The sequence below is a fragment of the Agelaius phoeniceus genome, chromosome 5 (genome assembly GCF_051311805.1).
Source record: "Agelaius phoeniceus isolate bAgePho1 chromosome 5, bAgePho1.hap1, whole genome shotgun sequence".
Classification (NCBI taxonomy): domain Eukaryota; kingdom Metazoa; phylum Chordata; class Aves; order Passeriformes; family Icteridae; genus Agelaius; species Agelaius phoeniceus.
The window spans coordinates 22,385,674-22,398,765 of record NC_135269.1 but is presented as its reverse complement, the minus strand read 5'-3'; the positions used below and the strand labels follow the sequence as shown (position 1 = coordinate 22,398,765).

General features: G+C 43.5%; 1 protein-coding gene across 13 annotated transcripts in view; it reads left to right on the top strand.

The window, feature by feature from the left end:
- The window catches only part of RBFOX2 (RNA binding fox-1 homolog 2), a 171,060-nt gene that overhangs the window by 23,267 nt on the left and 134,701 nt on the right, over positions 1-13,092 (top strand). For 12 of the 13 annotated variants that reach the window (XR_013182342.1, XM_077178520.1, XM_077178537.1 and 9 more), the window contains exon 2: positions 12,175-12,225. The exons of the other annotated variant lie outside the window; for it this stretch is intronic. Coding sequence is in view for 11 of the 12 variants with exons in the window: in XM_077178520.1 (XP_077034635.1) it covers positions 12,175-12,225 (51 nt within the window). In the remaining variant the exon portion in view is untranslated. The remainder of the gene's footprint in view (positions 1-12,174; positions 12,226-13,092) is intronic. 13 annotated transcript variants of the gene reach the window in all.

The window sequence follows — 13,092 nt, the reverse complement described above, 5'->3', positions numbered from 1 at the left end:
GAACGGAGGTCAAGGACTGGTAGTTTCTAAGGAGGATTCTTGTCAGCAAGGTTCTCATTGCTGCAGTTGGCTTAAGCTGATGGGAAACTATGCTTTCATTGGAAGAGAAGCCCTGCCTTCTCCCTGACTCCAACCATGTGGTCATGCACCCTCCCATGTACAGGTGTTAGGGATTACGTGGCCTGTAGCGACCACCTTTGTTCCTGAATCTAATCCTTCTCCTTTTTGAGGGATTAGTTTCCAGAAGGATCAGCAAGCTGATCTGACTTGCAGTTTTCTTCTGTGATCCCTACTGTGCATGCAAGGGGTAAAGTAGGGGTGCACACTTGGGAACCAGAGAGGAAAAAAAACAGAGCTATTTACTTTGTTGGTACAGTGATTTTTGAGGTTAGCTTAATCTGGCTCTAAACCCATACTCTTAAAAGGTTTGTATCACTGTCTAGCTCAAGGGAGTTTGAGGTTTAATCCCTTTATACTTGGGCTGAGCAATGTGCAGAAGGAAGGAGCAAGTAGAACTGAATTTGTAGGACTGCAACTGTCTAGAGCTTTGACTAAAAATGTTGGCTATATTTTCAAAGGAACCTTGAGAAATAAAACAAAAAACCCCAAATGGTGCTTTGGCAGGGTTTTATGATTTGACTGGCCCTCTCCTCTGCTGTTTGCCACAGTGCCTTAGGTCTGCTCCCGCTCGGAGGTTTGCTACACTGCCAGTTTCTCTGTACCTAATTTAAGATGTTTGTGCGTTCAGTGGGAGGGTGGCTCTCTTTTCGTTTCCTTTATCTGAGTGTGCTGCATAGGGAAGATACATGATGCTGTAATTTCAGGAGCCCAATGCTTTTAGATCTCTTTTGTTCTGCATTTCATCTGTAGACTCAGGCAGGGAAATGTTACTTCTTAATGCAAAAAAATCTCCAGGGATTGCACACAGGAGAGAGGTTTTTAGACTAAATTGTGAAGGAAACAAGCTTTAGGTGAATGTGCTGTGACAATCCCTGCCCACACACGCACACTTAAAAACCAAGCAGTAATTTCAATTCCATTTTAAAGTTGGGGGAATTGTAATGCTATCACCTTCCTAAAAGCTTTATGAAAAATGGTGATGGGGTGGGAGAGATGCAGAGAAGTGCACCACGGAAGGCAGGGCGGTCGGGACTTGTGGATTCTGCACTCCATGTGGAGCAGCTGGGCGATCGGTCCGGCCACACCGTGGTGTTGGCTCCCTTTGCTGGAGGGACCGTGGCAGGGGACCTGGTGAGGGGGGCTGTGATTATAGCTGCAGGAGGCTGGAATGGGAATGGCTGCAGGGGGCATAGGGTACAAATCAGCGAGGAACTAGTTTGGGTTAGTTCCACTGCCTTGTTTATTCCATTGTCTTGCAGGCAGGGAAGGGAGGGGGCTTTGATGCTTTTGTGTGGTGCTGGCAGGAATGTGCATTCTGGGGGTTTTGAGACCTCCTGGAGGGGGGCGTGGGTCTTTTTCCAGTGGCTTCAGACTATCCATAAAGACAATAGGGTGGAACTGAGGCTCTGTGAGGAGTTTGTATGCTGTTCCTGAGGACTTCCTGGGCTTTAACTAGACCTAAAGCTCGTAAAAAGAGACAAATGCATTGGAGGCATGTAGGATGCTGCAGGGAAGAACTGTGTCTGTCTCCTGCCTGCTTGACAGACCCAGATCTTGCCATCTCCCAGGTTCCTGGGGTGCAGCAGCCTGGGGCTTTATTAGTGCAGTCACCACAAAGCTCTCTGGCACCTTTCTTGACCTTTCACAGGCCCAATTTCTTACTATGAGCTCGTGCTGTTTAATCACGATCTTATTTTTGTTGTTGATGGCTGTATTTACACACAGGATGTACGAGAATATCCAATACCTGAGACTGCTGGAAGTCTCTCACTTCATTTTTCCATTAATACATAAAGTTCTTGTCCCTTTTTGGCAGAATGGGAAGCAGCAGCAACCAATCCCTTATAAGCAGGGCTAGCATTCCCATCTGGACCAAACTGAAGAATTCAGACTACTCTGGTTAATTTTGCTCTCCATGGTAGCATGATCTTTCTTAGAAAAGTCTTCAGAGAGGCTTGCCTTGCTTCCCTGCAATGAAATGGAAACAGTAGCTTACTGCAAATACCTGGTTTGACCCCCATATCAGGTGGGATGGTGTTTTGTATCTTTCTCTCTTTCTTTCTATCTTTCCTCTCTCCCAATTTTTTGTTCCTTTTTCTTAAAATTTTGAAACAAAGCATGTACTTAAACTCAAATCTGTTCCAGAGAGGATGTGTTCCTCTTCTGTGAGAGGAGGAGATCTTTTGATAAGTGTTCCTTTTCTCCTTGTTTTAACAGTGTTCTAGCTGTGACCATTGCTTGCATGGGAATGCTTCATCCCTCCTGCATAAGTTAATTGCCTAGCTTGGGATATCAGCTGTAGCCTGCCATCCTGTGCAGTTTGTCTAGGCTGGGTATTTTTGGTAGCTTAGGCAGGATTTTGGTTTTTTCATATGCTTTGCAGTAGGGAGGTGTGACCACAGCTGCCATGCAGGTAACTCAGGGTAATCATGTTTAGCAAGAGCTTTGCATGAGCAGTGAGGAGGTTTGTATAACACAAGTGGATTCCAAAGAGTCCTTGGTTAATGGCTTAGAAAACCTGTTATTTTAAGACTTTCTTTTTTATTATTTTTATAAATTGCACTCTGGTTACAGAGAGCTTTGGCATGTGACCACATCCCATTCCACCTGTCTGTAGCCCATAAGAAGGTGGCAGTCAGCTATAGGGTGCATGTAAAAAGAAAGGCAAAGGTGTGTTTTCTGTAGTGGAATAGTGTTGTGTTATAGCAGGAATCACTCCTTACTTTTCATATGGAATTGCTTAATTGGGATGTTGAAAGGTTAGCTTTGATTTTGTTTTGATACTTCTCTACATTTTTGTAGGCAAATGTGTAGCACTTTGGTGTCTAATTAGAAGGAAAACCCTGAAAAATACTGATGTGTGTGGGAGAGATGAATAAAGGTAAAGCAAAGAGGGAAGGGTAAAAGCAGGCTTTATTTCTTCGTGGAGATAGGAACCCTTGCAAGGGGAGTAACCTTCTAATAAACTGTTACATGAGGATTTATTCTGGTAAAATTCAACAGTCATGACCTCTACTTTTCCCTTTTAAAATACTAGTAAATGGCACTTTGGAGACAGACACCTCCTTTGTCTTCAGAACATGTGCTGAGGCACTAAGAGGTTGTTCCCTTATCAGAAGGAGCCTGTCAGGGGTTGAAATGGCTGGATCAGTCTCTGCTGCCCTTCTGATCCTTGGTACCTCTGAGGCAGTGGGGGAGCCATCACTATGATGATGTGCTTTGCATCATGGTCCTTCTGTCCTCTTAAAAACAGAATTAGATCTTTTGTGTGTGTCTGGAATATTTGTCTCAGGTGGAGTGGGTTCTCTCAAATCCATATGCTGATTTATGGCAGAGAAATAGGATATTTCAAGGGCCGGAATTCAGGGTATCCCTGAATGTGCACAGCTCCCATTTGGGGATATTCTAGCTGTGGAATGACTTGCTGTCCGTTTTCCCCCCAAGTTGATCATATTAGGTGCAATTAGTGCCCTGGATACTCTTTGGGATGCACTTTGGGGTGTCCCTTGTAAGCAGAGGGAGCTGCCATGCTGTGCAAGTTGCTCTTGCAGCAGCATGAGAGGGGGTTCATTCCCTTTTAGAGGTGCCCTTTTGTTCCCTGCTGTTGTAGGGAGAGGAGCTTTCCAGGAGGGGGATGAAGAGGCCAGACTTAATGGTCTTAAGAGTGGATTTACTATTTTTTCTCTATTTTGCGAAGGAAGGCCTGGGAGTTGTTTCTCTCTAACTGTTTCCAGATGGTGCTGCTGGAACACAAAGATTTCCAGTGTGTTTGGGATGGCGGCTCTGAGACCCCCAGCCCCCCAGCACTTCCTGTGCAGCTCCACAATCCTGCAGGCTTAATCAGAAACAGTCCTGGCTGCCCCAAGCTCTCTGCTTTCTCCCTCCTCCAGGCATTTTAACCCCTTGCCATTACAGCTCCAGCCCATCAGCCTGCCCACCTCACTTCTCTCCTTTCTCAAGCTGGCTCTGGGCACTTGCAGTATTCCAGAGATGAAACTGCATTTGGCTAGACTATTTGAACAATTTATGTCTTTGGGGAAAGGGAAGATGGTTTGTAATGTGAACCTGGGAAAATAATTTCTGTAGCTATGTAGGGCAGCTTATGCAATCAGGCCAGTGTGTCCAGGGCACAGATAATTTCTCTTGCACCTATTTGCCTGCAGCACTTAGTATACAGTATGATTTTGTCAGAGTCGTGTGCTGTTGAGCCTCTATCTCTTTTTTGTGCCAATTTCCCTTAGAGCAAGCCAGATTTAATTTTATATCACAGCCTCTTCACACCCAGCTGACAAATTAGCTTCAGCTTTTTTCTTCTGGAGGTAATATGACAACTATAATTTCATTTGCAAAGTAGGAGTACACTTGTTTCTTTTTAGCCTTTGAGCAACAGCCTGTGAACATTTGTAAAATCAGCCAAGAAGCTTGTGATCAACTGACTTCCCTTCTGGATCCGTGGTGTCATCTCCCTCGTCCTGTTCTGTCTTATATTCTCCATCCTGTTTTTTTAGAAAACAGAACAGTGGACTGACTGCTAAGGCAAAACTCTGTAGTCTTCACCTTGTGAAAGCTTGTAGTCATCATGTTTGAGCAAGCCAGATTTTCGTGCCATGAGCATGTTGCCCTGTAATGAGTTGGCTTAGAGTAAATTATGTGTGAAATGCTTCCTCAGCCCCATGTAACAATTATGGCATCCAGAGGTGCCCCCAGTGCTGGATTTTAGAGCTTTGTTGTGAGCCCTGTCCTGTTTCTGTTGAGTAAGAGCATGAAGATGAACTGCCATTTTAAAAGGCTTCTGCTTAGTAAAAGAGGAGGGAAATCAATATTTTGTGCTATTGACTTCTGTGCATGCAGAGTGTCCTTGTATTTGCTGGATCACAGACGTCACACAGTGCAGAGTATTCCCAGGGGCTTTAACTTGCACTGGGTCTATTGTTGCCACTGTAGGTCATGGACCAGCAGAGTCAGACTGTATTTTCTTCATGCCTCGAGCAGTATGAGGATGCTAGCATATGTAGTCCAAAGAAAGTGTATGTTTTGCACATTTAAATTACAGTAAATTAATGAAATCTCATCTCTCTTCAATTATATTTGAGTAGCTGAAAACATCCGTTGGCTCATCTGGAAAATGAAAAACCTAGCTGGAGGAAAGGCTGCTTCTGACCAGAGAGCTGCTTCCGTTATTTAGGAAAAAAAAGTCAGAAAAGAGTCAGCATTGTTATAAAGAATATGTATAAAATACTTCAATTTTAGCTGTGGAAGTGCTTTTTGTGTATGAAAATCCCCTTTCTCTGCAGCATTAGACTTCTGTACTGTAACTCCATATGGACACTGTCAGCTTAAAGCCTGAGTACGCATTTGTAAACTTGTTGCATCATGAATATTTTAACAGACCTGAAGGTATTTAAACTTTTCTGTGTGGTTTGGTCAGATATGTATTTGTCTGTGTTTCATTCTGCAGTCTCTGCTATGCCAGTCAGTTATTCTTCCTATTGTATGCATATGATTTCACAGAAAAGAAGTGCCAGGAGAGTGGAGTTAAGAAAATACGTATTTCAAAATACAGAAAATTGCACTGACACCTTTGGGTGGCATCACTGGGGCTCTATTCAACGGGGATGCAGCCATCCCCAAATTGCCCTGTTCTGTCTGACCACCTTGTGGGCTTCCCTAGCCTACTGCTCCAGACTATTCAAACTCTGGTCAGGGCAGGAGACTATTTTTATTAATCTGACATCACTTTCCTTTCTTGTCTTTACTGTGTCACTGGGCTTCCCGCCCGGGGAGCCTCTGGCAGGCCTGGCCTTCCTCCAGCTGGGCTCCGCCGGGGTCCTGCCCCTTCCCGATGGCCAGGCGGAAGGGCTGCGTCCCACAGCAGGCTGTGGGCTCCGTGGGTGCCATGGCCCTGCTACAGGGCTGGGTGTCCAGCTTGGTGGAGCTGAGAGGCTGGAGTGGACACCTGGGACAGGAACCCCCTTATGCTATGGGGCTGGGGTGGATGAGAGGCTGCAGGTGGGAGCTGCATTCCCTAGAGCCCTCTGAGACACCATGGACATGGCAGCACGGGAGCTCTCCTGCCCCATCCTACTGGCTCTGCAGAAAACACAGGATTTTTAGGATATGGGGAAGTCTGGAGCAGGGTGGGGGGGGGCCTAGGCCGGAGGCTGCTGTTGCTGCAGCAACAGGGCCAGAATTCCAGGAAGGAAGAGGGGCCGGATGAGCCTCTGTCCTGGCCTCTACTGGGCTCAGAGTGGGGAGCTCGGGGGCGCTTCTCTTCTCTCATGAGCACCAGGTCCCTTCAGCCAGAGTCCTGCGCTGGCAGCTGCACCCCTGCTTCTCCCTCCCTCAAGAAGGGGCCTCAGCCATTGGGGTGGGTGTCGGAAGCCAGGGCTGTGCTAGCCAGCATTCTTCCCAGTCATCAAGGGCAGCTGTGCACAGTGTATTTGTTGTGGTGGCTTTTATCAAAATCTCAAGCTTTTAGTCCCCAAATACACTTAAAAAAAGGGGGGGAATAGGGGAGTGGATGGGTGAGAAGTGGGTGAAAAGTAAAATGTAAGTCCTGCTACTTGCATCCAGCAAATTGTACAGGTTGTTGATGTCAGGGCACTAACAAGGAAGCAAATAAATGGAAGGTCTTCTCTAGGTGATGTCTGTGTCTCTGCACATGTGGAAAACAGCCAAAGCCATGAAGCAAGTTTAATTGAAAGTGAAGACAGCTGAAGGGAAGCATCCCATACTATAGACACAGTTATTGGTGCTGCAGAGTGATTAGCAAGAGCTGTATATCAAATTAGGATAAGTATCGAGGGAGAAGGGTGACATTAAGATCCATTTAAAAACTGCTTGGTTCAGTTTTTCATTAATAATTGGTAATTCACCCTTAGATGCTACTTTCCCCATTAATTTTATCCAAAAACAAGTTGGGGTAGGAGACAGCACACACAATTGAGGAGGCACACTGAATGCATCAGATACACTTGGACAAAGAAATGGTTATTTCCTTTTTGTTTATATGCAATAATTTGTGCAAGTAAGGATCTTATAAAGAATTGCCTATTTTCTTAGCAACTGATAATAAGATCAAGGCATTTACAGTTTTAGCAGTGCTCTGCCACAGTTAAATACTAAAAAGCCTTTTTCAAGACAATCCCCCCAGCCGCTCCCCCTTTCCCCAGCACAGGATTTCTGTCTTTCCTGTATGCAAGAAGTAAAACAAAAAAGATGGTGAAACCACTGGGCTGTGATGAACAGCACTGGGATTTCTGTATGGCTCATGATCTTTACTTTTTCGCAACTGTCACTTTCAGATTAATAGCTTTGTAGCCAGTGTTTTCAGCCTTTTTTTTTTTTCTTATTGTGAACATCTTATTCACTGTGCTCTGAGAAAGTGGCTTCTGTTTGTGTAGTACAAGTCTGATAAATGTGTAGCTTGTGCTATCTCATCACTTCAAAATCCCATTTTGCTTTTGGGAGGAACAAGTAATTTCTTGTTGCCTTTTTTTCATTGCTCTGTGTAGTCCGAGGGTTTCTGGCTTTCTCGCTTCTGGTTGCTTCTTTCCAAGCTACCAGGTTGCTGCACCAGCCGTAGCTCTTGGGGGCAGCCAGAGCAGAGACAGATGAGCTGTTCCTGTGAGTTTTGCTGCTGCTGTTCGGAACCCAGCAGGTGGTTATGGAACTTGAAAGGACTACATTAACCTCACTCCACTTATCCTGGCATTGTCACAAAGCAGGAATGCTGCAGATCCAGGGAAGAGATTACTTGGCCATGTTTCTGAGATTATCTTTGCAATGGAAAGGACGCAGCACTTCAAGCTGAAGCTTGGATTCAGCAGGAATTGATTTTCTGGCTGGGGGAAGTGTGGAGGAACTCACTATAAGCTAATGATTCCTACGAGCAAAGTTTTAATCTGCAGACTCTAGGTTTCATTTGGCTATCAGGAAAGAGTTGCTGATCAGGCCTCAGAGATTGTTGCATCTGGCAAAATGGCAAGTTGTGACGTGAAATTGATTGATTCTGGGGTCAGGTTAGTCCAAAAATAGGATGATTGCATTTTTAAGCCAAAATTTAGTTTTAATTTTAGGAAAAGGGTAGAACGACTTTCAGACCTTCGATTATGTGTTAGAGTTGTGACATTTTCCATAGAGGAATGACTTTATTCCAGTCCTTTGAGGCCTTTCATAAGTTAGTGCCACCTGCAGAGATGATCACTTCTTGTTGATTGGTAGTTTCTTATGTTTTTAAGATGTGTCTAATTCAGCAGCTCTTAGAATTTGTCAAGTTGAGTGGTATCAAAACTCCCAAAAACTCCAAAGCCTGGCTGTTCTACATGTGCAGGAGGATCTACTTTGAGCTTCAGTCATCTGCAAATGACTGCACTGAGTTTATATTCTGACCTGAGGCAGTATCCGTGACTTGCAGTTTGTGGCACACCTTACTATTGCAAGTGCCAGTGGAAAAGGTCTTGTGTTTGCAAGGCTGGGAAATGAAAGAATGGGAAAACTTTGAAATAAATGGGTGGTAAAGACTTAGTGGATTTGACTGAGTTGTGACTTATCCTGTCAAATCTAGTTGGCCTGCATAGGGGCTGTCACTGGGGTACAGCCACAGTGGTCACCCATCCTATGGAAGTGTGGAAGCTCATGTGTGAGATCATCAATATGGTTTGAATAAAATCCCAATATGTGTTGCAGAAAGCTGATTTCTGGTATTAGCTTCCAGTTTTATTCTCCCTACTCTAAAGCAAATTGCAAGTGCCTGAGAAATGCCTTTCAGTGGTAAACAAAGTAATGAAACATCCCAGTGGCAGTTTGATTTGATTTTGCAGGCTAGTGCTACCTAACTCAATTTCTTTATGAATGTCTGGCTGCATGTTGGCATCGAAAGCAAATGTAATTGGCAGGAGGGAGCTGTGTGAAAGGGATGGAGTTATCTGGGGATTCCCTCTCCCATCAGGCTGCTGCCAGAAGGCAGAGTCCCTCTATGTTTGTGGTGGGTACTTATCTGTGTCAAACCTTCCCTCTCTCCCTTTTCCACTTCCATTTGGTGAGATTAGTTTTGTTCATGTGCAGTCAGAGGACGAGATTGAGCTGTATCCCCAGCCTCTGCTGCCTTAGATTTCCTACTAGCAGGGGTTTTCTGTGTGGGTGTTGCTGGACTGTGCTGTTCCAGTTGCAGGAGTTTAACGCTTTCACTTCTTGCTCTGTTTACTTTTCAACAAAAGCAAACTCCGTATGGAATAATCATGCAGCAGGCCCCAGATTCACCATTAGTGACCTGTAAAATTGGCAGCACTGGAGATTATTGGCAGGAGACGGTTTCCCTAGGCGCTTCCTGCCTTCTCTTGGAGAGTTAAGTTCAATTAGAGCAATGATACGCACAGCAGGGATTTTGCAAAGAGTCCAGTACTTGGTGGTAGCATTGCTGTATGAAAGGCAAAGAGATATCTTTGGCCTTTTTGTGACCTTAGTGCTCCAGCTGCTGCCCTCTTTCTAACCTCTGCTATCTCAGAACTCTCACTAATGTAACACTCTTTCACCTCTTCTTTTGCCTCCTGATGCAACCATATTCCTCAGACATTACTAGTCTGCATTCTGTGAGGTTTGTCCTTCAAAAAACAAAGTAGAGATTGTGGGATGTGGGGTATTTCCCCCTCCATTCAATTCTTCTTGTTTCTTTCTGGCTTCTTACATATTGTGGACTGCCCTCAGATATCTGTAATCATCTTTCTATTCACACTTTTGTGATTTTCTTCTACTTTCGAAACTGTTCTGTTTCTAGCTGTGGTTTCTTGGCATCCAGGTACTGTGATTTCAGGAAATCCCACAAAGTTCAGTTCTGTCTCTTTTCTGCCACAGCCTTGTGATGATTGACCCTCTTTATTAGTCCCTTATGTGAAGAACATAATCCTGAAAATAACAATTATATTTTTCTTTCTTTATTGTAACTTTCAGCTTGCATTCACTGCCCATATCCTTAATATCCGTAAGGGCAAGTTGTCCATTAGTTCCTTATTCTCTGTGTAGAAATCTTTCTGGTTTTGAGGGTATTGAGAGAGACTTGCACAGGAACTTGTGTGAGATACTGACCTTGCAGGTGTGTGTATAAGTACTGTTAAAAGCATGCCTGGAATAGTCTTTCAAGAGAAGACCATCTCTCCTGATATAGGGTGGATGTTTATAGTATTTAGGCATACATTGGTAAACTGCAGTTTGTGGGATAAACAATCACAGTGCTTATAAGGTGTACTTACACTGAGGGAGAAAAAGACTAACTGTACATTTCCATCACGGTGTTGTTTGTTCTTACTTAAGTTCATAGTTTAAACTTTGAATGATGTTGTAGTTGATGGTCTCCATTTGCTTCTTCCAATTTCTGTGTTTTTCTTTCTTTTTCCGAATAGTTTGTGGAGTTTTGTGCTTAACCTGCTTTCTGGCTGCTAGTATTTGAGAAGAATGTGCTCACACAGTGACCAGCCTAATTAATTACTGTTAATCCCCAAAAATTGGCTGCTAAAAGTTTTGTTGTCCTTGAAGCTTTCATACTGTGCATGCTACTGTAGCTTGAGAGCATGAGGAGAGGGTGATTGTTTCCTGGCAGGTTTCCACTGAGAATCCCCTGTGTAGGCTTGAGGTAAAGAGGAAGAGAGGGAGGATGGATACAAACTTTAAATAGCATTGCTAGTCTCTGCGCTGAAATAATAGCACCTTGCTTTTCAGCAGGAGTTGTGTTAAATTGCGTTTTGTGCAAACTGTGAAATTGTGCCAGTGGCCACAGGCTGTGTGTAGGGTAGGAGACCTCTCTCTGGTAGGAGCTGGCCTTTCACTCAAATGTCCCAGCACAAAACTTTAAACATCTCAACAAAACTTCTTTCCTGACAGTAATTGTACATTCCAGTCAGCTTCATGCCCATAATGTATTTGCTTTTGACAATTTGAGATTGTTTTGCTGTGTTTTGTCAGGGCCTCTCTCTCCCTCCTCTCCTTCCCCAAGAGCTGCTGGAGAAAGTGCAGGGCTGACTTGAGTTCCTCCTCAGAAGTCATAACAGGAGATAGACTTAGAAAGTGATTGTGGAGGGTGGCCCTTTCTTTTCCTTTCCTCCTCCTCCTGCTCCTCCTCCTAGCATTCTGCTGGGAGTTGCTTGTGAATGCACAGGGGTACCAGGGTGGAATTTGATACAGACTTTGTCTAGTTTAGTTTATCCTCTGCTCAGACAGAAAGGCATGTGTGTGCCCTTTCCCCATTCCAAAGAGGATGTGTTGGAGGGAGAGGAACCAAAAAATAAATTTAGAAACAGAAATAAATATTTAGGAAGTATTATATTATCTTAATCCTCACTGCACTGCTAAAATAGAGATGGGTCTGGGAATTTCATAGAGAAATTCCAGAAGTGTTGGAGGTTCATGTATTCCTGCAGAGAGGATGATGGAGCTGCCAGTATGTGACCAAATATGTGGGCTCAGAATCCCTTCTGGGCTGAAGAAATGATGCCTAGAGGATTGATTTCCTGTTGGGAGTGTTGAGATATTGTGCAGGCTTACTGGGATGTTTGAAGTTATATTGACTACTTTTGAACTTCATATTAAACTATTAATATTGTTTTGAAAAGGAAAAAAATATGATACATTTACAGCTAATGTTTAGGGAAACATTTCTTCAAGACTGGGCGAGGTGCACAATAGCTTCTGTAATTTTATGTTCTGTTTTTTTCAGTTTTCATCATAATAAATGTGTTTGCATATCAAAAGTTTTTGGAAAAGGACCAATATTATGCATAACTGATTTTACAGAGGGTAGAGTAGGATTAGTTTATGCTTATTTTATGGCTTTGATTTTTTTTTTTCCTTCTACACAATTTGGCATATGAAAAATGCCAGTTGAAAATAAATTTTAGGTGTATTGGCTTACATGGAAAAAAGGAAGTTGGCAGAATACTTTAGCTCATTCTTCCCCCATTTCATGCAGGGTCTTGTCTTTGGCTGAGTTAAGACAGGCCTATATTTCCTTGCTTTCTATTCCTCGAAACTCCTACATTCACTCTTTGTTTTCTTGTCTTGCAGAACGAGCCTCTGACTTCAGGTTATCATGGCTATCCAGCAAGAGACAATCAAGTAAGTGTCTGATTGCAGTAAATGTATGTGTCCCTGCATCTCTGTACACTTAGGTGTGTTTTGTCTGACAGTTTCCTGGCTGTCATGTTATGGGGTGAAAATAGTTTTGTTCTGTTGTGGATTGTTTGTGGAGACATATGTGATTAATTGACTGGGGTTTTATGGCTTCCAGCAATATGTGGCAAGGTGCCTGGTAAAGGGGTTAAATATCATCCATGTTACTAACAGCTCAGGAAATTCTTGATACTTAAAAATGTCACAGCTTAGAATCCCTGTCCTAAGGTCCCACTGTATCTCCTCAGTGTTAATGAATGTAGATGTTCAGTGCCAGTACATGCTTGGCCCTGTTTTATACTTATTGCTGTAATTCTGGCATCTGGGGAGCAAAACAACACTGAGTTTTTGTGAGAGTCTGCTTTGCTGGTGGAGTAGGGAATGACACATCCTGTTGGGTTGTTTCTAATATCTGTGAACTTGTCTTGCATTCCTTTCAAGTCCTGCAGGGCCCCTGCCCCTTGCTCTTATTCAGGATGTGTTCCTACAGTAGATTTACAGCAGTAAAAATTACACTGTTCGGTGCACTGCATCTGTAAGCATTCTCTTGCCTCCTGACAGAAGACAGAAATCCCAGTTGATGAATTTGCACGATGGAAGGAGGAGATGCTTTGGAACAAATGAAATTTAATGGTTGTAAGATAGAACTGTCACACATTAAATCTCCCTTCTTAGAATGAAGTTTTTTTCAGTGTTCTGCAGTGCTACTGCAAAGCAGAATATGAACCAGTGTAGCAGGAAATTAATATGCACGGAAAATCAATAATGCAGCACATTTCAGTAATGAGCAAATAACAAAACCAAAATCAAATT